The sequence below is a fragment of the Eriocheir sinensis genome, chromosome 55, assembly GCF_024679095.1.
Source record: "Eriocheir sinensis breed Jianghai 21 chromosome 55, ASM2467909v1, whole genome shotgun sequence".
Classification (NCBI taxonomy): domain Eukaryota; kingdom Metazoa; phylum Arthropoda; class Malacostraca; order Decapoda; family Varunidae; genus Eriocheir; species Eriocheir sinensis.
In genome coordinates, this window is record NC_066563.1 from 2,898,983 (window position 1) to 2,926,927 (window position 27,945).

At 47.7% G+C, this 27,945-nt stretch overlaps 1 protein-coding gene across 4 annotated transcripts in view; it reads right to left on the reverse strand.

Annotated features, from left to right (window-relative positions):
* The window catches only part of LOC126983895 (klarsicht protein-like), a 132,494-nt gene that overhangs the window by 37,145 nt on the left and 67,404 nt on the right, over nt 1–27,945 (reverse strand). Inside the window, exons 1-8 of one of the 4 annotated variants that reach the window (XM_050837075.1) lie at nt 17,247–17,263; nt 7,179–7,394; nt 5,856–5,897; nt 3,775–5,184; nt 3,498–3,670; nt 1,717–1,975; nt 1,101–1,266; nt 229–515 (exon numbers count right to left, since the gene is read on the reverse strand). In XM_050837075.1, the coding sequence (XP_050693032.1) occupies nt 229–515; nt 1,101–1,266; nt 1,717–1,975; nt 3,498–3,670; nt 3,775–5,109 (2,220 nt within the window). In that variant the 5' untranslated portion in view covers nt 5,110–5,184; nt 5,856–5,897; nt 7,179–7,394; nt 17,247–17,263. Of the gene's footprint in view, nt 1–228; nt 516–1,100; nt 1,267–1,716; nt 1,976–3,497; nt 3,671–3,774; nt 5,185–5,325; nt 5,482–5,855; nt 5,898–7,178; nt 7,395–17,246; nt 17,264–27,945 lie in introns of those variants that run through there. The other 3 variants (XM_050837072.1, XM_050837073.1, XM_050837074.1) reach the window with 3 other exon arrangements.

Sequence of the window (27,945 nt, forward strand, 5' to 3'; positions counted from 1 at the left end):
AAACTATCTGCATGCACTCCTTTACTTATCAAGGTTTACTTTTTTTTTCAGTAAAGGAGACAGATTGGGGGCTAAACAAAAAATCCTCTTGAGAATTTTTAACATAGAAAAAGCCTGGAAAATGTTGCCCCTATGAATCCTCAACTAAGTTTCAAGAGATGCTATGATATTCCCCTCTTCAAAATCTTTCAAAACAACCTTTTTTTCCCTTTATTTTTAGCCTCTTACCTGGTAGGGGTCCCATGCCTGCTCGGAGAGGGAGCTCATGTCCTCGTGGGTGTTCTGGCCATCCTGGTCACTCTGTGTAAGGCTACGAGCAGTGTGAGCTGGGCTGCGGCTGGACTGCAACTCCCTGATGATGGGCTCAGGACTGGCGGGCCGGGAGTCGTCGCTGGAATAGCAACTCTTCCCTTGGTGACGGGTTGGTGTTCGAGGCACACCAAGCACAGCCCCGCAGTCTGAAACACACTTCTCTGTGGAGGAGGTCATGCCCCCAGACCCAGCACGGCAACCACCTGGAAAAGAAAGAGACTCAATGTACATTCTCTTCATTACAACACTTACTGTGTTGTTCAATGATGGTGAGGCAACATAACTTCATTGTGTCATAAACTTATTGCCATCATACATCTAAACACTTGCATCACTACCATCACTCCCTTTCAGAATTGATTTGTTCCATGATAGTGAGAACAGTGTTGTACTGCAGTAATGAGTAACCATACACTTATCACATACAGCAGCACTTGCAGCATCAAAGACGACTGGTGATACTTCTTTATGTATTGTGAGTATTAAGACAAAACTTATTTAACATTGTGTAATATTACTTATACATTGTACAAACAAGTGAGCGTCCCTTAATCTCACAAGAAATCTGTTGCAGCATTAATGTGCCTACAGTTGACTGACAGATAATACACTGATTATAAGTTGTAAGTATTAGACTTGCACAAAAGAAAATATATGGTATTATTTACTTAAACTGTTTACATATGAGGCACTAGATAAACATGAGACAAACACAAACTATGTCCTGAGGTGCTGTTTAACTTTGATTTGGCTTCGTGGCATCTGAGTACCGCAACCCCACAACTCACCAGAGAAAGATGAACTCTTGACGATCTGCCGCCTGGAGTGGGAGCACGTGTCCGAGCCCGAAGAGTGTGACTTTGAGAAGCGCCGCGCCGGGGACCCCTGGAAATTGTCTGAGCCTCCGGACAGGTTGAGGGCGATGCCTTCAGAGCCAGAATCCGTCCGTCTCCCCTGAAAACAGGTAGAAAACGAGTTATTTTCGTTCCTTGCATGGGATACTTTGTTAAGTGTCAGGACACATCTATTACAGCAAAAACAAAAAGACGGAGATTTTAGGTTGAGAGAGAGAGAGAGAGAGAGAGAGAGAGAGAGAGAGAGAGAGAGAGAGAGAGAGAGAGAGAGAGAGAGAGAGAGAGAGAGAGAGAGAGAGAATGCCAATAACATGCTGCTGATATAACAAAGAGCAAATGGGATATGTCAATTTAGTCCCTGGGCTGTCTTGATACCCCCCCCATGACAATTTGGTACGAAGAACAAAATAATGTAGGATGAAGCCTGAGCATGAGAGGGTGCAGACATGTGTTAACTCCTACATTAAGAAGTTGGAAAGCATAAAGATAAGCATGAAAGGACTGACAAGACATTATGAGTATTAGACCATATCTTTTTACTGTTACTCACCTGAGATAGATTGGATTTCCTGCGAGCCCTCGTCTTCTTTCTCCTGAGGGACCCTGTGGCGCAGCTGCTGGGGGAGTGGCGCCCTGACGAAGCGATGGAGGTGGTGATGGTGGTGGAGTTCGTCATGTTAGCCAGACTTGCGGCGGTGGCGGGGGAAGGTGCGGTGATGGTGGTGGTTGTGGCATCACCCGGGGAGCTGTTGATGGCGGTGTCCGTGGTGGAGGTGATGGTGGTGTTGGGGGAGGTGGTGGTTGCCCCGCTGCAGAAGATAAAACGTGGGGGTGAGGTGTGGTGATGCTCGTTCTAATTCATGATATTGGAAGTTTAATTTTTTTGCGTGTGTGTATTTTTGTGTATTTAGTGGGTGTGTTTACAGTCTTGGGAAGCACACACACTCATACAACGTCCCCGTGAATCAATATTTACTTACGCCATGTTAATGTTTTTTCCACCGCGTGATCAAAACCTTATCTAATAAAGCGACATTCCCTCATCTAATAAACACATCTCTCGACACTTCGTATAGGAAAATGATCTCAAAAGTAGGGCCAAAACATCAAGCGCAAACAGACCGCGCGCGGCCTATATAGAACTGCCCAAGAGAGCGGTGATTAGTGAGTCCAGGTCAGGCACTTTCACAGCATTGCGCAGCCTCCACTCGTGAGATGATGATGCCGGGGGAGCTACGGACGCAGGGACGGCTCTGGGCCCTATTAACAAACATTTCAGGGCTAACAAACCTATACCGACAAGGCTTTTAGAGGTTGTGTTTGTAATTCCATAGGTAGTTTAATAAGCCTAGTGATAGTTTGACAAGACTTCTGCACCATGAATGTGAAAAGAACTCATGAGAACCCAACTAATGTCCTTTGTGGCCTTTGGAGGTAGTTGTTAGGAGAGTCGGAAGCGTCTGAAAATAGAGGCCCTGGCTTTTTCGGATAGGCATTGTGTGGGTCTTCTCGTATACATTAATGGCACGGGGACAATATTTAGCAGATCTCTACGCAGAAGTATATACCGAAAACGAGAGAGAGAGAGAGAGAGAGAGAGAGAGAGAGAGAGAGAGAGAGAGAGAGAGAGAGAGAGAGAGAGAGAGAGAGAGAGAGAGAGAGAGAGAGAGAGAGAGAGAGAGAGAGAGAGAGAAGCAAGGTGTCACTTCTCCTACGTGACTCAGAGTAAAGGTATGTATTGTGGATGTGACTTTCTACTCTCTGTTCGCTTTCCGCCGTTCACCTTGTGCAAGCCGCGCCTCGCCGCCATCCAGGCCACCACAAGCCCTCTACCGCACCAATTTCCCGCCAGCCAAGCAGAGGGTGAGAGCAGAATCTGGGGAAGAAATTTCTGGCCTGACAGAGAGGCTGGCGGTATGCGTGGCAGTGACAGGCTCTGGATACAGACAATCACTTGCGCTTCGCTGCTGACGACTCACACTCAGGAGGAAAAGGCTTTGGATTTTTTGCTCGAGTATATCACTTTTTATTCAAACGTTTGCTTTTTCTATTCATGGTGAAGAGTTCATAGCCACAGTTTTACAATGGCCACAAAACGGGTCACTGAACGTCCTCCGTCAAGGCTTGGGCGGGAGTGAATGCTGCACGCCGCGGCGCCGCCCCCTTCCCCTCCTCGCAGCCGGCCAGCCTCACGCACTTCCGGGTGAGGCTGACGGCCAGTCTGGCGTGACCAGTAGGAAGGTTCTGCTCACTCGTGTGAGAGTGTGTGTGTGTGTGTGTATGTGTGTGTGTGTGTGTGTGTGTGTGTGTCACAAAAAAAGGTATACTCACAAGGCCTGGTTGTCGTTGGTCGGTGTTTCAGGCGTTGCCGTCATCAGGCAGTGAAGAGCAGTCTCCGAGACAGAGGTCGGCGTTTGGTCCATACGGGAAGCCAGCTGCGTCAGTTCACTTACGCTCAGCGGCCGCTGCTCACCTGAACGCCGTTTCCGATTACGCAGAACCACCTGTGTAAAATTACACGACTTTGTTATACCTCATCACAGCAAAGAAAAAAGTGGGAAAGGTATTGAAACTATCTCATTATTTACTCGGCTTCGTGTTTGTTTACCTTAGGCTGGGAGGAGTCCACCAATGAAGGGAACAAGGTCGTGCGTTCCGTGGTGGGGGTGTTGTCCGTGGAGGGCAAGGGATCACGTGAGCCCCTGAGGGAGCCCTTGGTGGAGGTGGCTCGCTGAGTGGCGGTGGAGGCGTCCATATCGTCAGACGAGGCAGACTCCACGTCGCTCTCGCCTGTTGTCAGTTCACCTGAAGCATCGCACGAGTCCTGGACGCAGGAGGCAGAGATGCGGGCCTCGCGGCGCTGGGAGGCAATCCACTGCTTGACGCGAGCCTGCTTGCTGCTCGCCGCGCCCCCCAGGCTGGAGTTTAGCTGCAGTTGGAGGTGTGGTCGCGGGGACACCAGCGGCGGCGGGTCATCGCCTTCCACTGGCTCCCGCACCAGCCGCTCAGCACCTGACACAAGCAGGTTCAGGGACTCCTTGCTGATGGAGCGCTGGGCCTCAGGGTACTGTGGCGGGTGCTGCTCCACCTGAGGGGGCTGCTGCTGTCCTGGGGTGCCGCCATCGCTGCCGGTGTCCATATGTTCGTGTGCTACGACCTCCTCCTCGGTGCCACTTAGGTCGTTGTCGCTGGACATGTTAGAGTTGAGCCAGTCCAGGTCCTCAGGAACAGCCGAATCGATGATCTTCTGCAGCGCCTCGTGATCAACTTCCTCATCGCAGCTGAATTCCAGTCTGGTGCGGATTGACTCGCGGCGCATCGTGCTGATGCTGCGCCGCCGCACCTGGTACAGCCTGTTCTTGGCCGGGTCACCCTCCACCAGGTTCAGGTTGGCCTGGCAGGCGGCAGTGGCGGTAGTAGTGTGGGTGTTGGTAGAGGCTTCCTCCGTGTCGGTGTCCTGATGCTTGAAGTCGTAGATGGCACAGTTAGGCGACGGTCGTTCAACGTTTGTGCAGCTGGTCTTAGAGGGGGAGTCCTTCACGCCACTGACCTCACTGCTGGCCGACATCTCGTTCAGAGAGGAGCTCAGGTTGAGGCCCGAGTCCTCGGTGGTCGCCGGAGATCCGACCAGCGTGTTGCCGTTGACTTGATTCATATTTTCCATTTCTCCTTCTATCGGGCCAGTGGTGGTGTCGGTGGTGGAGGATTTGTGGGTATTGTGGATCATATTAACGTCAGCGAGGATATCAGCAGGCGTCGTAGGTTCACCACAGCGAGCGCGCACTGTGTTCAGGCCGACACTCCCCACCATGACTTGGTCCTGGGTACTTGATGCCGCACTGCCGCTGCTGCTCTGGTCAGCCCCGTCTGGAGTGTCGCAGTCAAGACTTGACGCGGCGTCGATGTTCACCTGTTGCTTCTGCTGGTCAGTCTCAATCACCATTGGCTCCGGGCCCAGGCAGGGAGGAGGAGACACAGGGCCACCCGCCGAGGTCTCGGTCACACACACGTAATCATCCTGTAAACACGCACACAAATCATTTACTACGTAATGTAAACAAAGCACGTCATCGGTATGAGACAGCTATCCACATCCATACATACATCCGGATACACGCAAGACTTCCACCAACAACTGTGTGTTAGCGTTACAACATACATAGAGCATGCACGCAAACTGCACCAAGGAAGCTAGATCTCTGTAGGCGGCAGACATATCTGATGTGGTTTTGCAGTTAAGCAATACAACTCAGAGGAGCGAAGACGACGGGGCACTGGCCTGGAAGGCTGTGACTACACTGAGCCGCTGTGAGCATAGGCACAACTTATCAGTGGCGATCGTGTCGCAGCTCACGCACGCCCAGCAGCCCCTTCGCCCTCTGACACACATGCACACACCACCCACCTCGCTATCTCCTTTATCACAGTTGTCAACACTCGCCTCTGAGCGTGCTTGACCATGGACGAGCTCCAAACAATAAAAATACAAACTGCACTATGACCTAGACATGCAGGTATATTAAGGCATGCAAAGTGACTCCTTATATGAGCACAACTCATTAAGGGTTTACTCCTCAGTATTATGAGGCAAGAGACTTGACAGATCAGAGAGCAAGCAGGATTCATGCACAGGGACTGTTGATGATTAGGTGGGAGGGTGATGCAACAGCATACTGACGAAAGATTTACCTGAACTTGTATGTGGCTGCTGCCCGAGACTGCCGGCGAGGGCTGGGACAGAGTGAGGGAGAAATGGAGACGGTTGAGTGCAGGAAATTACTTCCCTGTCCTGACAAGCCCCAAAAAGAAGGAACAGACGGACCAAAGGAATGGGAAAGAGGAGGAACGTGGGATAGAAGAAAGAAGGGCGCCACGTGATACCAGGGAGAAGAGTAGCGAAAAGCATGACTTATGTAACTGGAAGAAAAAAAAAACTACAGAAGATGAAGAGATTATCGTATTTATACAATTTACAAATAAGAAAACACAGAACGCTTTTAGAGAAGAGAGTAATAGAAGTATAAAAAATGACAAAGAATAGAGTAGTTCCCTAAGTAAACATTGATAAAGAACGGGGAAAAAATATTAACAAATTAGACGAGAGAGAGAGAGAGAGAGAGAGAGAGAGAGAGAGAGAGAGAGAGAGAGAGAGAGAGAGAGAGAGAGAGAGAGAGAGAGAGAGAGAGAGAGAGAGAGAGAGAGAGAGAGAGAGAGAGAGAGAGACTCCCTAATCGTTGAGTAACCAATTATCAGAAGGGAAAGCCCCAAGACGGTGAAGCTGAGTGATACACATGACGCTCTCAGCACTGCAGGTGAGGAGAGAGTGAAGCAGAAAATGCAAGCAGTTGTGTCGTGGAGGGGAGGGCGGTGGAGGTGCTAATGAAGCGGCGACGGCCAGGTGCAACAGGTGAGGAGGGAGAGAGGTGAACCAGGAGTGTTGGATCAAGTGTGACGGCTCAGTGCCAACCCAATGCATCCTTAGACTTGTGCCAGCCCGAGCTAGGCCTGGCACCACCCCCGCGGCTCGACACACTCAGTAGACATAGACAGCCGGGCCGAGGCGGTGGTGGGACCAGGCACCCAGCAACACCTTACACTAGTCTGCCTGAGCGTTGGTTGTGTAGACCGTTTATCTCTTATCTCTTATCTCGTGTGTTTGTGTGTGTGTGTGTGTGTGTGTGTGTGTGTATGTGAAGGTACACCCCAAAATATCCCATTGATTTGGGACATTTTGGGCTTCATTAGAAAAAAAAAACTGAATGTTGAGTCTGTGAAATGAGTACAATTTTGTGTGTGTGTGTGTGTGTGTGTGTGTGTGTGTGTGTGTGTGTGTGTGTGTGTGTGTGTGTGTGTGTGTGTGTGTATCTCTAATTCCCCGTAACTACACCTGTTTTAAGGGAATTAGGAAAGTGAACATTCCCACACTTAAAAGCTAAAGCAAACACCTCAATCTTAAGCTCGCGGCGCCGTGGAGGCGATGCGAATACGCCTCTTCGGGGCCTCAACACTCACCTCGATGTAGGAGCCCCCTTCTGAGAGGCTGGAGTCGTCGGCAGACCAGCGCAGCGTCCTGGCGCGGCGAGAGTGGTAATGGCGAGTGACTGGGCGTGGAGAGGGTGGGCAGGAGGACCCCGATGTTGAGCCGCAGGAGGCCGATGATGTGGACAGCCGACGGAGTTTGTTCACCGGCTCATCATCAGACTCGCTGCCCGATGAGCTTTGGGGTTCCTGAAGAGGAAAAGAAGAATTTAGGTTCCGATGCTGCTTTGGCGATGGTGTTAAAAAGTTAAGAAGTTGAAACGTTACGAGCGCGCGCACACACACACACACACACACACACACACACAGGCACACCTGCACGTACGCACGCACACACACACTTTAATCAGGATCTGTATATAAACAAAGTTCATTTTTATAAGAAAAGCAGCTAAACAAAATCTTATTAACATGAATCTCATCGACCAAATGTCTTATCACTGTCTCCAAACACATCAACAATATTAAGCTCCTCCCATCACGTCCTGACCACGACTCTCAATCACTATCATGACCCTCGTAATTCCCAACACAAACACCTGTCCTACATGGCTGATCCCTTCACCTTTCCTTCGTCACTAACACGTCAAATGATCAGACAGGCCGCCTTTGGCATCATAAAAGCATTAGACAAAGATCGTGCTTGTCAACACGTTTATAACAAAGCTGTTTTGCTCAGATAGTGGCAATGTGTACGTGCGAGGGTAGGTTTCTCATGGTTTCTATGCTGGTTACTTGGACATTCTACAATGCTAATCTTCACTTACCACCATCACTCGAACCATCCACCATCACCACCATGACCAAGGGCAATAACAGCAGCACCCTTCCCCCACCAGCGCCCTCCCACCTCGCGATCAATGCGGATCTTATCGACTTAATCCTCGCACCTCAACAGCTGGGGCCACACATTATGCAATCAGGCTGCAGGGAAAGATATCTCGCACCAAGCCTCCGGGAACGATCCTTCAAACGTCTAAGCAGCAGACCCTTGGAAAACTTTACTAACTCCGTGGGTGTGGCTGAGGGCAGCTCGGTGTCGTTAAAAGATTGGACGCACCACCTCGTTAAACTTAACATATGCGTGACTCTAATCCGGCGGCGCGCGGCAGCTGGACCTAATCGGGGTTCATTTTCCGCGGGAGGAGGTCCGTGAAGGGGCTCGACGCGCGGGGTGTGGAGGCCTAAAGGATGGGGCGGAATGGGGTCTGCCGGCGGGGGAAAAAAATGAGCAGTAATCCTCTTTAAATTGTGATTTGGGCTTCGGCGGCTGAAAGGGGCGGATATTAGGCGTGTTGTTACTCCCGTCCATGTGTTTATCTTCCATCAGGGGCGGCGACGGCGGCGGCGGCGTAGCTGGAGGGTGAAAGAGGACGGGACCCACAACAAAGAACCACACCGCCCCCCCGCCTCTGCCTGGCCGACCCGTGATCACTTTGATACACTTAATCTTTCGATACAACATCCGGAAGGCCAACTCTCCCCTCTTCTACCCCTCCGCTCCAACCCCCTCTCAAGTCTTCCTTTTCCGTGGTGCACTTGATTTTTTTCCCCCAAAGTAACGTAATGTCTCTTCAGAAAACAAACACCCAAAACATCGAAATACTTTACGAGGTGATCGTGATTACCCATGAAGCGGATGCATATTGGCATTTTTCTCGCTCATCAATTTGCATCAATGTTCAGGTCTTTGATAGATGAGGTCAGAGGGACACGCAGCCGTGACACGCAATTTCCACGGGGACAAGTTTTCGTGGGAGCTTCCTGGTGGCCTATGGGGGGGGGAGAGAGAGAGAGAGAGAGAGAGAGAGAGAGAGGCGTAACTATGATAACTAAGCCTTCAAAGAGTAAAGTACATCCGAATTCCGAACTAAACTGAGCCATACCCCGCAAGCCCCTGTGTTAGCGTTCTCTTATCAGCCCAAAGCACCGCCACTCAGAAGGATAATTTCCCGAGAGGCTTAGGAGGACGCCCCCACAAATATCCCCTCACAAGGCCCGTCACGAATACACGAGGTAAATGAATACTCACCATTACCTCCCAGCCCGCGGCCCGCCCTGCTTGCTAACCCTCGCCCCTCTCAGCCTCGCCACATCAGATACACGGGCCGCGGGACAGATGGGTCATGATAGCGCCCACGTTTCTCACCGCCACACAACACGACCGATACACGCCACAACCGAGATAAACGACAGCGAAACTTAATACAGGCTTCATTTATTTTCTGTATATATATTTTCTTTCAGACGCCGAATACGACACTCTAAGCCAGAACTTGATGTTTTTCCCTATTTCTTGTGATGCCAGAAACGATGAACAACAAATATACTTGATACGGATTTCTATATTTTTTTAGGATTTTCTTTTTGTGTGGTTTTAGTGAGTCCTTATATTAAAGAAATGCTCTGCAATGATTGGCTGCATCTGGTACGACTCAGTGAAAAGTAATGAAAAACTACCGCTGTTTGAATAAGAAAGTAAAAGTATATGGAAATGACTGATTTTTATTTTTCTGCTTATAGCTAGTTTTTTTTTTTTTTTAGCGCAAGGCACCGGATTGACGAGCAGATCTGGTATTTCAGTGTCCGGCGCGTCCTTCTGAGAAGCAACGAAAGAAAGGCGGCAAATTCAACGAGGACATTCCAACACCTGCGTCCTCTCACACCTTGGATTTCGCAGGTATGTCCGTACTCAATGAGGGTGGTCGCGCCGCCCAGCTCAGCCCATGGCGTGTCCGCCCTTCTCCTCTCCTCCCCTCAACACACAGCAGACCCCACGCAGGCCGGCCGGGAGTCTGGGAACATTATTCTACATTCATCAAAGAGTAAAACGGTAGATGACAAAGGACAACCGAAGTTTGAAGGAAAAAAATGATACATATTTTTGAGTGTGATAACATTCGTGGTTGCCATTCACACGAGAATTATACGAATACAAAGGTAGGTCGTAATATCAGTCAATATCAGTGGTTGGTCACAATGCCCTCACGTAACTAAAGATAAGATCCCTCAGCTGTTCTTTATTCGTCTTACAACCCAACAGAGAGGACCTTGTTTGATGCTTCAAGGACATGCGATTTATCTACATTATATAACGTAAATCACACTATCCCAAGCCAGTTCTCAGCAACAAAAAAAATCTTTATAACCCGCCGGGCGCTGGGAGGGTCGCGAGCCGCCAGATTACCGTCATTTCAAGGCCTCGAACCCACCCGCATCAGCGTGGGCGAGGGAGAATGAGACTCAGTCACTCTGGAACGACTCAGATACGTCAACAACTTCCTTCACACCCGACCGAGACATCCGCAAGCCATTATCTCCCACTGAGAATGGCGATAATGTCTCGCTTTTCCGCCGTGGTTGTGGGCATGACGGAGAGTGAATAGGGCGAGCGGCGGCCACGGGGCAGAGTATCTTAGGGAGTTGTGAGGTATTTCCCTACGACGGCCGGCAGCTGCCTTTATTGTCCCCATTACGGTCAAGAACTTCCCCATAGCAGCCAGACTTTCTTTTTCTATGAGCCTTTTTCCGTCCATTTTTCTTGTCCTACTCTTCCTTGCTTCTTCCATCTTCTACTATTTGGTAATTTTCCTTTAAGAGTTTCTGACATTTTTCTTCTGTCCTATCACTCCTCTTCCTTGTGTGTTCCTTTCTTTCAGTTATTTGATATTTTTTTCTTTTTCAGTTTTTTCCTATGTCCTCTGACCTATCCTTATATTACTTGCTTTGAGTCTCATGTTGTCCCTTGCTTAGTTCTTGGATCTTCTTTGGCTCTACCGAAGCCTAGTTCCTAATCCTATTTCCTTCGCTTTTCAGATCCTGGAACCTTCCTTTAATCCTCCACCTCGTCTATCTCCTGTTCTACGATTACTGTGTTTCTCTTTTCAAGGTTCATTTTCCTCCAGCTCTTGCGCCATTTTCTATTCTATCCAAGCCTAGTTATTTCATACTTTCGTTCTCTTTCCAAATCCTTTCCTTTTCCTCCACTTCTGCTATCACCTGTCCTACCAATCCTGTGTTTGTCTTCGAGCTTCAGTTTTGGCCTTCTCCAGCTCTTGCACCATCTTCTGTTCCTCCTTTATCCAGATCCTCCTCCTCTTTCTCCACCCTCGCCTTCCGTCCCGCTGATCGAGCATCCCGTCGGCTTAGCTCACCCACGCCCGTCACCCCGGCCCCCTTGCGGCCTTTCCGACGAAGACATCTGGCGAAGGGAAGGTCCAGGGTTGCTCGACCCGATCGGGGGTTACAAGGTCTTTGGACATACAGCTGTGAGCCCGCGGTCACTCAAGCTCGTCCACTCTGCCATTAGGTTCGCGTGAGTGCCACCCTTGAAAGGACTCGAGGCACTCCCCGTCCCACTCAGTCTTATGGGCAGGATCATATAACGAACCGTGAAGTAATAAATTATTCCTGTCTTCCTAAACGTTGAAAGTTTCTTCACAGTTTATTATACCCATAAATTTGTATTTCGTGTGCGGGTGAACTGGTAAATCTTCTTCTTGATTAGAACAATTCTAATACAATGTTTTAAGGAGAAAAATCAAGTGATTGAGCGCGGCGTGATAAATAATTCCTCTTTCTAAACGCTGGAGTCTATCAATGTCATTCTTTTATACCCATCGGTTGGCATTTCATGTGACAAATAAATTACACATTTAGGAGCCACGTGATAATTATTATAAAAAAAGAAGAATATCTAATCATCCTACGCTTCCCTGAACCATCATGTCAGTCATCTGCACGCAACTCCAAAGGGAAAACAATTTTTTTCCCCGTAAGTCCAGCGACCCCGCGGCCATTGCTCCCTTATAGAGCTGATGGGACGCGGTGGCAGTGACGATAATGCAGCGAGTGGGCCCGAGGACGGCAGAGGGAAGGGGGTTTGGGGGAGGGAAGCGTGGGTGCGTGTGCTCCCCCCTCTCATTTTTGGCCTCTCTCCCTCCTTCATTCCCCCTCCCTCTCTCTCCACGCCCCGGTGAACAGCAATTATCCCAGTCACTGCTGCAACCACACGCATTAGCCGGCCGGCGAGGAGGGGCGGGAGGGACAGGACGAGGGCTGCAGATGCGACTAAAAGACGAGGGGGACGAGAGGCAATGGAGAGATAATGAGGAAGAAAACGGACAAGTGACGGGGAAGTGGACTCGAAGTAATGACAGAAGTGATGCCGATAGATGACAATACAAGAGGAGGATGATAAGCAGAAACGCAACTTTTATCCGACAGTGACGTGATGGTACAAGAGCGTGATGAGGCAAATGAGGAACAGGAGCACATGAAAGGCATCGAGACCAAACTGAAGATTGCTCAGGATAAAGGCCCATCAGCAATGCCCTCTCATTTACTTCCTCACGACCAACAATAGTCCTTATAGCTGACCCGACCGCCTCTACCCCCTCCCACCATCCCTCCCTCGTTGCCGCCACCCACGCACCCTCGCCATGCCGTGTTAATGCCCCATTCCAGCGTATTAATAAAAACATATGCCGACAATATCCGCGTGCTCTGGCGTTTCCCGTAAAAATAATGTGTATTAGTACCTCGTCAACCAATTACATCGCATATTAAAAGTTCATGGTTTCCATATGACGGGCTGTTTCATCACCGGTTAATCAAATGCGTGTATGTGATTAAGTTTCAGACTCAGAGTGAACAGCAGAAAGTTGAATAATTATGAAATCGTAGATCTAGGAAAAATCTATCAATCATATTTCACCATCCATACAGAAAATCAAAGATTTTATAAAATGTCTTCTGCAGTGAACGTTCTTGTTTCAGTAATCCAACACCTTCATCCCAGACGCTGATAAGTTTTACGGCCACCACAGACCATCGCATCGTATCATATATTACGAAACTTTTTTTCTCTCTCATGAAGGATGCATGCAAGGCATTACTTACTCTCTTCCATTTAAGAATGGCTAAAAATTACATATACTTTTAGAACGATCGTGTCTGACATTACTTTGGTATTTAAATTATTTATTGCTGATCGGTATTTACCTCCTTGAGACGGAAGGAAGGTGGTGGAAGATGAAGTCAAGGCGTATGTTTAGTAGCACGAGCCTCGAGGACATAATATTATATACGCTACATTTCAGTTCACGCCTGCAGTTGCTTCGTCATGCAACAAACGAAGGAACTTCAAGTAAATAAAATAAATGACATCGTCCGCCGCTATTTTTTCACCTTGAAAGACGTAATATGCTCTTTGTCGTTATTTTCTTTCCCTTAAATGACGAAGTATTACCTGCCGCTAAAACACCGTACTAAAGTGTGGCTAACCGCCCACGAGTCTTCGCCTCCACCCTCCGCCCGTGCCGGCGCAGGTGACCGGCTCCCAGGTGAGAACAGCTTGGCAGGAAGCGGCAAAAGGTGCTCCATCACCATGGAAACGTTTACAGCCTCCACGCAACCTTACGGCGACCGGGAAGCGGGAGGTTAACCAGAAAATGACGTTCCTCTCATCCTTCTCTCCCTCCGCCTCCGCCTTCGTCGCCAGTCTATTGATTGATAAATTACAATCTATACTTTTTGTTCAATATTTGGCTCACACATTTGTGCTCTTAGTATCCATAATGTTGATTATTTTATAGCCAATGATAACATAACCATGGCATTGAGTCATAAAATTCACGGAATACGTGTACGGACAATAAATGAGATATTTTCAATGAAGTATCTCGATATTGACTTAGTGAAGAGGTACTAAGAAGTAAAGAGAAGTAAAAGCAAGCATGAGCTGCAAACTGTCCTGGAGACGGCAGCAGCAGACTTCAGGGGTAGGGGAGACTTGTCACGAAATCCAGGATCCCCCTGATGGCCGCCCCTAGACGCCTGCCCAGGGCCCGCAGCATTTCTTTCTTCGTCCACTGCTCCTTCATAGGAGCCACGTACGAATCCTCGAGCGGAGGGCTCTCTGTATGAGACTGAACCTTCCGGCTGCGGATGGCGTGTCCCTTCAGGAAAGAATTATGGACAGCGAGCATAGGCTCCTTAGTGCCGAGGGCGGCGTACCCCAGCAGCCTAGAGATGTGAGCCACGGCGTGGGCCACGCGCTGCTCCTGCCCCAGGACGGTGACTCGGCCACCGCGACTGAGGCTCATCCGCACGCTGTGCTTCGTCAACAGCTTGTGCAGCGTGCGGCCGTTGGGGCCGATAATGATCCTGCGTTCATGCGGGGCGACGGAGACCACGCGGCTGGTGGTGCTGACGGCGACGCGCGCCGCTTGGCGGTGCTGCTTCATGCTACCGCTCCCACCGGGCCCACTAACTTTTTTCTCTTTCTTTGGCTTAGACATGCAGGATAGAAAAAAAAAATCTAGATGTCACAATCGTAGTGTACGGCAGGGACTCCGACGCGTGAAATACCTGTGAAAACAAAAGTCGGTGCATCGCCTGCAGAAGCAATGTTAATGCCTCGTTGCCGTAGGGTACTCCCACGAGGCCTCTGCATGATTTATCATCAGATACAGCCCGCACAAAAGGCACAGGTGATGACGATTGCACTACACAGGAGCCGTGCACATCGCCAAGTGTCACCTCCCGCCCCTCCACCAGCGAGTGGTTCCTCCTCCGACCCCAAGCGCCTCATTATCACGACAAGGAGGGTTATTTGAGGAAGATAAATACCTCTATCTTCCCACCACCACCATCTCTCTCTCTCTGATGATAACTATTTATTCAATGCCTCCAGGCGAAGAAACAATATCAACTCTAACTAAAGACGAGTTATCTTAGCTGAAGGGTAGCGGGAGAACAAAGTAGTTGCATGATGGTCTGCAACCGGTCATTTCTTTTCTTTCGAGCTTTAAGATCGTAAATACCACTGGATTCACTTACAGGGCCACAGAGGCTAAGTTAAGGATGAGGAGAGACATGCGGGAGCGGGTTAGGTGCTTACCATCAAACGCAGGGGAGACACGCTGATTGACGGGTGATATCATTTTCGTTATCTCATTGAGTGAACTCGGTGAGCCAAAAGATAGATCAACGAAATTCAGGTAAAGTTAATAATTTCTTATATTTTTACATTGCCCGTGCGGATGTTGAGACAAATAAATGAATGTGATAGATAAAAATAAAAAAAATAAAAAATAAAAAATAAAAAACGGTAAAAACAATGAAAAGGTAGAAAAAACTCAGCCCCGCCTACGTATACATGACAAAAAGAAGGGCGTGGTAGATCGGACAGTAGACTAAAACGGTGATTCCCCGCCCATCAGCAGGTGAGTGACGCTGCTCCCCGCCCGTCACGTCCTCCGGTCCCCGTCACATAGCCGCTCCCCTCCGCCCGACTGATAACCCTGTCTGCCTGTTTGTTTTTATTACGCGGAGGGGAAAACACAATCAACTCAACACTCTGAAAATGAACGAGAGACTGGGGCAGGTGTGTGTGTGTGTGTGTGTGTGTGTGTGTGTGTGTGTGTGTGTGTGTGTGTGTGAGAGAGAGAGAGAGAGAGAGAGAGAGAGAGAGAGAGAGAGAGAGATGAACAGGTGACAGACAGGTGTAGGGGGTGAATAATGGTGACAGCAGCTCATCCCTCCCCTCTACACCTATCCCCTTACCTGAGTACTGGACAACCTCACCTTCCCCTCACGTCCCCAACGAGATACATTTAATTACATCTCTGTAGTCAACTCGTAAACAGTGGATATAACGAATTAATTGCAGTGTTCAATCATGCAGGTCCCGGCTTGACTTACAGGCACCCGTGACACACCCTCGCCACGCCCTCAGGCAGTCACACGAGCCGCCACACCCACGCCTCCCGCGGCTCCTCCCGTGTCAAGGTATCGGGGTGACCACGCCCTCAGACCACGCATGACCAGCCAGGCTCATGCATGCAATTGATCCCGGTGTGTTGCAGGAAATGTGGACGGAGTGGCGCCGGCCTCCCTCCCCCCCTTCTCTCTCTCTCTCTCTCTCTCTCTCTCTCTCTCTCTGGTAATGAATCATTCTCAACAACTGTGTTTTGCATAATTCAGCGTTCAACATTTCTTTCGTCCAAGGACAACAAACTGAATATTCTAAACTTATCAAACTTCATATCAAATCTGAAGAGTAAGTCACATTTTTCCGATGACAGGAGACATGCTTGATATTAAACAAAAAAATAATAAAATAAAATAAAATAAAATAAAAATGAAATATATATATATATATATATATATATATATATATATATATATATATATATATATATATATATATATATATATAAAACGCAACAAGCTGCACCTACGAAAAAAAGAGGAATATATTTAATTATTGTCAAGACTAGTTTCGAGACTGGTCCGATACTTTCTTAAGCTCTGATCACACCGAAAACCACTCATCATCACCGACAAAACCTCTCCCTTATCATGCCGAGTGACTCACCGCCGCTGCCGACACAGACCTCACTGTTCGCTGCTGATAACTATTCCACAAGCCCGTGGCGCGACACATGCCTGACTCAGAACAACTCGACTAACCTCCCCCCTCCCTCAAGCGACAGTCATCCAAATAATACACGATACAGAACATGCCGATAAAGATACTACGCTTTAAGAAACATAATTACACGAGCTCGACTCAGCCCCCCCAGCGAAAGTCATTCTAACAATCGGCACAACATTCGAGATCAACATATTTCCCTTTCAATACTTTACATTGCCTGAGCGAGACCTGAGGCACAGTGTCAGCCACGACGGGCGCCGGTGATTCAGGGTTGGAGGGTTCGAAGCGACCCAGATAAAAAAGAAACACTGTCCTTGAGCCTTAGAAAATGGCACACACAAACACACACACACGTTCATATTAGACTGTTCTTGACGCAACTGATATGCTATAGATATGACATGAATACTCTTATCGATAATTAATGTAAAAACTCTCTCTCTCTCTCTCTCTCTCTCTCTCTCTCTCTCTCTCTCTCTCTCTCTCTCTCTCTCTCTCTCTCTCTCTCTCTCTCTCCCCACTTATCATTCTACACATTTTTTCTCCGTCGCCATCTGCTCTGCCCAAACACGGCCCAGCTCGGCCTACCTGGCACCCACCTGTCACCTTCTCACGGACCCTCACCTGGAAAGAAAGAAAAGTTCATTAGAATCGTCACCCATGTTACTTACGATGCATCATCACACATACAAATATAAAAAAAGAGTAAAACAAAAAAGAAGAAAATAAACAAATTAATAAGTAAATTGATATAAATTCTCTGTATCTTATAAATCTTTGCAGAATCATAAGCGAATCTTATTTTTTTATTGTTAGGTCCTTGGGCTGCCAAAAAGTAAACAAATAAATAAAAGACAATCATATGGCCACCCGAGCAGCGCAATTTATCAGTGAATAGCATCAAATTCAGCTGTCAGGGAACGAATCTTGAGGGGCAATACATCATGGCTATCAGCGACTTTCATCTTGGCCTGCCTGTCGTTATGTAACAGAAGCTGCAGTCTTTGGTATGATTCATAGTACTCAAAACTGATCAGTGTGTTAGTATTTCTGAGTCTGAAACACTTCATTACATTTGCGTACTTTTATTTTACGTCAATTTCGTAGCAAACTGGATTACTCTCTCCATTTTCCTTCCTTCCTTCCGTGCTACTTTTCCCTCCACTTTGTACTCTCCTTCCCTCCTTCGATGTTCCTTTTCCTTTACACAAGACTTTAGCGAGTTAGTTAGGTCAAGTGGGGTTTGGTTAGGTTAGGTTAGGTTTGGCTTCGTTTGGCTCGGTTAGGGTAGGCTGTGTTGCATCTGGTTTAGTTTTCTTGGTTTCGATTTTGTTTGGATTGATTAGGTTGAGTAAGGTCTGCCTGGGTTAGCCGATGGTAGGTTGGTGTGATTAGGTTGTTTTCTCCTCCCCCTTTCCTTCCCCATTTCCTGTGCCTCAATATGTAGAATGTTAGACATCGACCACCCTAACCTTACCTTTCCCTCGCTTAACTTGTCCTTTCCTTCCCTCTGATAACCTTCCTCCCCGCGAGCCTACATTACGTCCCTCTTAAGGCTGTGTTCCGACCCCTCCTTGCCACGCCCTACACGGAAAAGGCCAAAAAAGGGCTTAAAACCTTCCCTTCCTGAGCCAGTACTTACACCATCGAAAAGGGCATCGTTTTGACGCTCCATATAGTAACTTTGGTCAATGTTTTGGCTTGGTGAGTCATCTCTCTCTCTCTCTCTCTCTCTCTCTCTCTCTCTCTCTCTCTCTCTCTCTCTCATCCATTACGCAAGCCTTTCCGAATTTCTATGGCACCTGTGGGATTAAATAACGTCAAGTTGGAGAAACAAGCAATCCAATTCTCTCTCTCTCTCTCTCTCTCTCTCTCTCTCTCTCTCTCCACCCCTTCCCTTCCCTCCCTCAGGCCATCGGGTCACTATGGGCACAACTTTCACTAAAATAATGTTAGGTTAAGTGGGAGGGGCGGCGGGAGGGAGACGCGGAGAGGAAGATGAATGAGAAGCTGAGGAGAAAGGGAGAGATAATGGAAAAGCTTGAAGAGTGAAGGGAAGATGGGAAAGGAGAGGAGGGAGGGAAGGGAGAGGATGGAGGGAAGGGAGAAGAGGGAGAGAGGTTAGCTAACTGGTCCCCCCGAAACATAATGGGAGACAATAACTTCGACGGAGGTCATTCCCTGTCTGGGGAGAACATGCTCTCTCTCTCTCTCTCTCTCTCTCTCTCTCTGCGCAGTAATAAAATATGAGCGAGAAGAATGACATCGCGACGTGAGGTGTGGGATATTAAAGTAACCTGCAAGACACCTCAAGGCAAAGCTCTTCATTGGCTGGCCGTGACCCTGCGACCCCGCCCACGCCCTCCACGCCCCGATGCCCCCAGCCCTCCCCAACACTTCCCCGCCCTACAGTTCCCGCAACACCCAAGCAAGTTCCTGCTCCACCCTCCCCTCCTACTTCTACTCCTCCCTGTTACAGCACAAGGATGGTCCGCTGGGCTCTCTTATCCTTGCAACTCTTCTCCTACTCTTCCTCTTCCTCCTCCTAATTCTACTACTACTATTACTATTACTGCTGCTACTACTACTACTACTACTACTACTACTCTTGAAACGTTTCCCAATTACCAGTACGACAAATTACATTCTCTCTCTCTCTCCTGGAGCAATACACACGGACTCATCAGTGTGTTTCAAAGTATTTACTGAGCCATTACCGAGGGAGGCACCGACGCTGGCCTGACGCGGCGCTCCTCTCGTCCCGTGCGCCGGTAACGTGACCGCAGCACCGGGCCAGTAAAGGTAACACTGCTGTCCCGAGCCTTGTAAACACAACGTTCCCTGGCGCTTTCGTCCTTCCCTTGACGTCGATTGTGAATACGTACAACCTTATCTGAATGAACTACTACTACTACTACTACTACCACCACAACTACTACTACTATTTTTACTCTTCCTACTGCTATTAACATTATTACTACTACAACCACTACTTTTACACTACTATGAATGCTACCATTACTGCTACTACTACTAAATACTACCACAGCAAACAATACTACAAATTACACTTAAAGAACAACAACTACTACTGCTACTGCTCCCCCTATCACTACTATATCCCTTATCACAACCACAACGACAAATTCTACTTCAACAATAACAACACGTACTTACTACTACTAAAACAATACGTACCAAGGAAGCAGCACTGAACAAGCAACACTGACGCCCAACTATTACAGCTTCTCCTAAACACTACTGCAATATCTTTAATCAACTCGATGAAGTCCGCCTGATGGAGGTGAAACGGAAATGCTGCGACAATCACCGAAGCTCCTCCTTGCCAGATACGCCCTCAGATATCTTGGGTCCACTCGTTCAACTCCATCAAATAGCTTCGAAGCAGAAATGCATTCAAGGGAAGGTTATTTTCAGCTGCACCCCTTCGGTTGGCTACTATTTTCATGTATTTTATTATTAACCAGAGTGCGCGCGACACTTGTGGACCCCTCGCGGACATCCTCCCCTTCACTGCACTCACGCGAGACACCCAGCAACAAGACACACTGATGCACACATACATACACATAAACACACACAACAGGTCAGGCTGTACGTATATGGAGCTTCTGTGAGTTAGTATGGATTCAGACCTTTCACGAGCACCGTACAGGAATACGTCCCAAGTAATACAACCCATAGCTTATCCCTCAAAGTCTTATACAGAGAATGAGATGCCATGTTAAACGATCCAATTCCTTATAACCTGATAGAAGGTCCATTACATAACATTAATAAGGCTGGCAACGAAACGAATCACAAGTAGACGTGGAAAGGTATGGATCCTGGATTAAAGATACACAGCACGATGGTATATAGATGACTAGGCAACTTACGTAAGCCTGCCAAGGGTGTATTTCTGTCAACAAGTAGAGGCAGTTCGCCCGCAGTGACGGCCAATGGAGAGAAAGAGAGAGAGAGAAGGTGAGGTGTGAGGCGGTAAAATAGTTCATCTCATCTCACGGACGCAGAGTGAAACGTGACACCGGAACGGAAAGTGTGTCGCTGTGACGTGTGTGAGGCGAAGACATGACAGACGTGATTCAGGGCGACTTGTCGTGGTAGAAACAGCTGCTGTGATAGTAGTAGAGGTAGTAGTAGTAGTAGTAGTAGTAGTAGGAGGAGGAGGAGGAGCAACAGGAGGTAGGAGAGAAAAGAGAATCAGTGAAAGAGAACAAGGAACATTTAAAAGGTCTCCAGGCATGTAATTAGTGGACCACAAACGGAGCACAGTAGTTAAGTGAGTCTCAGTGGGCGGGTGACAGTGGGTGGGCGACGAGCAGACCAAGGGGGCAGGTGGGTGGGAAGCACGGTGAGGGCACTTAACATCCCCACCCTTTACATCACTACAACTCCTCTCCCTCTCCCTTCTGCAGTACCCAATAACTCCCAGAGAAAGTCGGGAGTAAAGTGAAATGGTGCTGACGAAAAAAAATTGAGTCGAGAGGAAAAGAATCGAGAAAAATCTGCTGGTGAGACGCTCGAGGTGAAATGCGTCAGGAAATCTTAATGAGACAACATCTTCTCCTTTCTATCAGGTGGTTAGTGGCCCGTGGCGAGTCATTTTCTCACACCTGGAAATTCTGAAGGTGGTAAAATTACATACTCCGGCCCTCGAGGAAGCGAAAAATGCGAGGACTACTTTAAAGACGAAGGAAAGGAAAGAATTAAAAAACAAAAAGACGAACTGCAATTGTGTGGTTTTAAAGATGCTGTGCTGATGAGAGAGAGAGAGAGAGAGAGAGAGAGAGAGAGAGAGAGAGAGAGAGAGAGAGAGTATACCTGGTGCACTGACGCGATGTTTTGGCACCTGCAAGCACAGTCAAGGAACAGGGGCCAGCCACACCCTAAACACACACACACACACACACACACACACACACACACACACACACACACACAAACAGCTAGAGGAGACTGTACTACCTTGTAAGAACATTCGAACAAGGCAGGTATAGTAGTAGTAGAAGTAGGAAGGGGAAAGGGAGAGATGGAAGAAGGAAAACACTTGAGGGGAATTATGGTGGTGGTGGGGGAGGGGAGGACGGAACCGTGGAAGAAAGGAAAACAGGATGGAAGGACGGAAGAGGAAGAGTAAGAAGTGTAGAAATGACCACGTGGGAAGGAGGAAAGGAAAAGGAGAAGGCAGGGAAGAAGGAAATTAGTAGGGCAGGAAAGAACAAGATAAGGGACACATGAAAGAATTGCAGTGGTAGAAATGACCATGAGGCAAAGAAGGAAGAAAGGAGAACAAAGAAAGGAGGGTAGGAGGGGACATGAGGGAAGAAGGAAGGGCAGAAGGAAAGTAGGATGGTCGGAAGAAACAAGAGGAAAGGAAGAAGTGAGGAAAGAATGCAGGATAGTTTAAAGGAGCTAGAGAGGAGAGAAGAAAGGAAAGGAGGAAGCGAGGAAAGAATGCAGGATAGTTTGAAGGCGCTAGAGAGGAGAGAAGAAAGGAAAGGAGGAAGCGAGGAAAGAATGCAGGATAGTTTGAAGGCGCTAGAGAGGAGAGAAGGGCTGAAGGAGGGGAGGGAGGGAAGGACAGCCAGCCCCTCAGCCTCCACGCACACTCCCCCGAACAAGGATGTCTCTGTTTACTTTCCCTCGCCAAGACTCGTATGTTTGGTTACAGAGTCCACTGAAAAGGTCACTCATCGCCTGTTCTCACCCACTAGTGTCAATGCCTTCTATTTACACCGTCAAGGCCGTCAAAACCAGCCGACACGATACACACGTCCACCCTTCACACGCACCGGCGAGGGCGTGAGGGGGGAACGGAAAAATGACAAACGTGAAGACGCCTGAGGTTCATTGTTTTATTTCTTGACTTGCCTCCCTTTAGTTTTCATGTCAGTTTCGAGTTTTATTAATGACTTCTATTTAAGAATCGGTTATGCATCGACTTCTGATGTTTTCAAGAGTATATTACTAGTAGTAGTAGTGGTAGTAGCGGCAACGGCGGCAGTATTAGGTGAAAATGGTGTTGGCAAGGCCGCCCTTCGCGCCACATGTCACAGGCCGTCAGCTAACCAAACAAAATGACGGGGCGCTGCCACGTGGCTGATGTTCAAGAGTTCCTTTGTCGAGCATTTGCCTTTCTCCTCAGCCTCGACTCCCTCAATCAAGCCTGTATTTCCCTGCCCAGCCCCACCTAGGAGCCACAGGTCGCGTCCCTCGATGGGGAACTGTCGTCTCGTGCTGAGCGTCGGTCAGACTTGCCTTGTAAACATTCCTCAGTCTCTCTGCTGAACATCTCTTGACATTTGGTTATGACTGAGTACGGTTACCAACCCCCCCCCCCCCCCCCCCACCCCCTTAACGGGCCCACCACGCTGGGGCCCGAGGCCCTTCTTCTCCCTCACCCTCTTAGTGCCTTCTCTAACTCACCTAAACGACCCTTTTCCCCTCCCTCTTCCCCCACGCAGCCCATCCGTTCTCTCCCACATTCCCCTCGGTCACCCTCCCCAGAACCACCGCAGGCCAGCACAACGCCGCCCCGTCACATGTGTACACAGAGGGCTACTTAGCCGCCGTCTGCCCAACTGTCAGGCGCTTATCAGTGCATCAGGTCTCCCTCTCCTCCATCCCCCAGCCGTGACAGTAAACTGACAGGCACGTGACCCACGCTGCATTACCATTAGCACCTCTAATATTTGTGTTACCTGACACACTGTTAAACGCGGCACCTCCGCTTCCCGCCAGGCAAGTGGCGTGTGGGCGTGGGGTGTGCCGGAAAAAAACACCCAACCTGTTTGTCTGCCCTCCCCCCCTTGTTTTGCATCTAGACGAATATCCCCTTTCGCTGGGCGAGAAAATTGATTCCTTGAGCTTAGCACCTCTGTAAGAGAGCAGGAAAGTGTTCCGTTACAAGCCCGTGCGGTGCGGGCAAACAGACGGCTGATTGATATACATGAACTTGTTTTGAGCCACAGCGTGGGTGTGACGCGACGTGAGCCGAGGCGCAGGCGGCGGGCGCCACAAAGCCGTCAGGACAGCACCTTGGGAAAGCGCGGGAAGACCTGCCCCGAAGAACGTTTTTCAGACTTTTCAAACTGGCCAACGAATTACGACCTGCCAATATGCAACCTGTACACGAGGGTGACGCCAGCCCCATATACTAATCTTAATATAAACGCCAGCGAGGCAGCGCCGGAGGGTAACACACACTTCCATCCCACCTTTAGGAGAGAAACACGACGAGAGGGATATAAAAATGCAGTAAAATGGATGCTGGCGGTGTGGGTCAGGCCGCCACGGGTGACTCATGTGCTGGGAAGGAGCAACTCACGGGTGCTGGATTACAGTGTTGCCAGAACTCGCCACACACACACGTGCTGATTAAGGCGCCGCCGTCTGACACCCTGCACACGTAATGGTGCTGTATTAAGCTCCGCAGGCTCATCTACGAAAAACTCAGCACCCAAAGGCAATACCCGAAGGATATATGCTGAGGATTCAATGTGTTTGTGAAGTGAGAACCAGGATGTAAGGAAGTAAGGACATGGGGAGGGAAGGAGGGAGGGAGGTACATCCTTACCCGCTAGGATCCTTCACAGCCAACCACGTGGACACCAGCTTCCCTCCCTCCCTCTCCTTCCTCGTGCAGCCATCCTCGCCCTCCTCCCTGGCCATCGAGCTGCATCCACATGACTTGCACGCTCCCAGCACCTCCTTCAGCCTCAAGCACAAGTAACACCATCATGAGGATCGCCGATATCTTTCTGTTCCTGGAAGTTCTACGCATCTGCCTGGTGTATCCTTTCCTCCTCTCAGATTCCCGGCTTTCTCGCCTCATCTTTCTCCTCCGCCTTCCTTGACTAACTGTATCATCGCTCTTTCCCCTCCTACAGATACTCCATCCGCCATGACCCTTGTCCCATTTCAAAGGGTTGCTACGTTGTTCAGATTCCTGCCTCACCTGAGACCACTTGCATCCCTCCCGTACCTTAACCTACGCCTTCCTGCCCTTCTCTGACCTACACGAACATTGCCTATGGTAAGCGTTACGCCATAAACCTTTATTTATCTTTTCTACGAGCCGTACTTTCTCCTATTTCGTCTATTACATATTTTTGTCTTTAAACTATTTTTTCCTCGACCACCACCCGCAATTTTCTCCCTAAAAGCCTGCTATTTTCCCTTGTCACCAACGGTAAAAAATGCAAATGGGGCGGGGGAGTTAGAAGCGGTATGATAAGTGGTTACCTGCGGACAATTACGGAAATATTTCGAGTTTTCCGTCCCTGTGGTTAAAAATTCGTTCCAGGCGGCGCGGAGAGATATAATCACCCTCTCGCTCTTACCCTCGACGCTTTATAATCTGTTCTCGCGGGGTCAGTCTGGGCCACAACATCCTCGTCCCCTGCGTGCCTCCCCGACGGCTGGGTGGCGAAGGATGAGAAAGAGGAGATGAGAGTAAAAAGGCAGACGGAGACAAAAGAGGCATGAAGGTAAAGAGATAGATAAAAGTAAAGATATAGACAGAGAAAGAGAGGCAAAGTTACAGATACAGGAAGAAAGGTAGAGATGAGTGATATAGTTAGAGAAAGAAAGGCAAAGCTACAATTACAGTATGAAAGGTAAAGAGCAGTGATGGTAAAGATAATGAAGATAAAGAAATACAGATGAATTATGATAAAGGGTAAAGATAAAAATATATACAGTAGGAAATAAAAAGAGGAATGGTGGTAAAGAGAATGATATTAAACAGCTAAATAGTAATGAAGGCATAAATAATAAAGATAATGAAAGTAAACGGAGAAAGAGGATTGAAGATAATGAGGGATGGCAATAAAAAGAATGACAATGGAGATACTTAATGTAGCAAGTAATGACTGTAAAGAGAAAGGGATAAAAAAATAAGGGAAAGAGAAATGAGAGTACAGAGAATTAAATTAAATCGGAATGAAAATAGAAGAATGACAGTAAAAAAAATAAAAGAAACAATAATAAGTTAGAGAAATGACTAAAGAGAAAGAGATAAAAAAAATAAGGGAAAGAGAAATGAGAGTACAGAGAATTAAATTAAATCGAAATGAAGATAGAAAAATGACCGTAAAAAAATAAAAGAAACAATAATAAGTTAGAGAAATGACTAAAGAGAAAGGGATAAAAAAATAAGGGAAAGAGAAATGAGAGTACAGAGAATTAAATTAAATCGAAATGAAAATAGAAGAATGACAGTAAAAAAAATAAAAGAAACAATAATAAGTTAGAGAAATGACTAAAGAGAAAGAGATAAAAAAATAAGGGAAAGAGAAATGAGAGTACAGAGAATTAAATTAAATCGAAATGAAGATAGAAAAAATGACAGTAAAAAAAATATAAAGGTAACAAAAATAAGATAGAGAAATGACTAAAGAGAAAGGGATAAAAAAATAAGGGAAAGAGAAATGAGAGTACAGAGAATTAAATTAAATCGAAATGAAAATAGAAGAATGACCGTAAAAAAAAAATAAACAATAATAAGTTAGAGAAATGACTAAAGAGAAAGGGATAAAAAAATAAGGGAAAGAGAAATGAGAGTACAGAGAATTAACTTAAATCGGAATGAAAATAGAAGAATGACAGAAAAATAAAATAAAAGTAACAATAATAAGATCGAGAAATATCGGAAAAAAAACTGGAATGAAAGCAAACGCGATTAACAGGTAAAGAGATATGACAGCAAAGAAAATGAAAGTAAAATAATGAAGCAATGACAGAAAAGATAATGAGAGTAAAGAGGAGTAAAGAGGAAGGAGGGTAATGATGAACGACAGTAAAGAGAGGTATTAAAGAGAATGGAGGCAGGTGAGAGTTAATTACAGAAGAGAAAATGAGGCTACAGAGACACACGCCGCAAAGGTACAGACAGGTGCAGTGCAGGCGGAAGGTACACACACACACACACACACACACACACACACACACACACACACACACTGGGTCAGGGGTCGCGGGTCAGGCTGTGGTGGGTTTCCTTTCGTCTCCTCGTGCGTCTTAAGCCGTCCTCTTTATCTTGTTTGTTGTTGTTGTTTGCTTACCGTTGCTTGAGTTGTGAATCTTTTTCCTTCTTTCTAAACATGCAAATATTTACGCCTTTCAGTTAAGCGTCTTAGGATTTAGTTTTTACTTGGTTTCATGTTGCTTTGGTTTGTTTGTGTGTGTTTTTTTTTTTTTAACGCTAAAGTTCTAGCTTTTCCGCGTTACTGTCTTTGCCTTACTCATTTTGTTGTTGTTGTTGTTGTTGGTAGATTTGTTTAACGTTATTCTAAGTGGATGTTTTTTGTCTAGACTCTTTCATCCGTCTCTAATGTTCGCAATATCACTGGTCTCTCGTTATGCATATTTTCGCAATTTCCAGTTTTTTGTAGAGATAAAAAACAACTTTTACTAAACATAATTAACGGACGTCCGCCGATTTTCAAGCTAACCCTTTCCCCTTTTGTTCCTCCTCCGCCTCCCGTGAGCTAAGGTGCGAATCGTGGGTTCAATAATACCATCATGACATCACTTCCTCCTTGGCGGGCGGCCAGGCACCTCGCTGAGCCCCAACACAACACACACTCCGCCGCCACGCCTAAAGACCGTCTGCTGGCTTTCATTCACTCCGGAGAGCAGCTCGAGAATCACCTTCCTCCCAGCCAACACCTGCCGCGCCTATGCCACGTGAGAAGCCGCACTGTGTTGTTGTGGCTGTTGTTCATCTCCATCCGCCACCGTCCCCCGCAGCAGCCGTAGTCCCCTCCACCCACCACCATCACAACCCTCCTTCAACCACCACCCACGCAGACGCCACCAACTCTATCCAAACAAACAATGTCATATCCTTTGAAGGAGAATTCTTGAACTGCACGACATCTGAACCAAGGAAGCCAACGTGGTAAGGATACAGAAAACCATCGAACAAAAGGATCCACTTACGATCTAACAACCACTCGTGATTGGTTAACGCTTCCTCCTGGTGTGAGAGGCGACGGTTTCCTAAGAGCCTGTTTGGCCTGCACGTCTCGCTGTGGTCTGGCCTGCGGTTTATCGCCTCCGTCGGCAGGCAACGTGGCATGGAGGGCCTGAACAGACGGTCTTTCTGTGTTCAACATGGCCTTATTCTGACAACGTCCACAACAGTCACAGACCATTAAGAGATAGTGCCATGGCTTGTAAATAGCCACATTGCCTCTCTGTCTTAGCGTACACAGGATACTACAGACCAGCTAGGAAATGTCTCATCTAAAAAGTTATTTACCGAGTCCT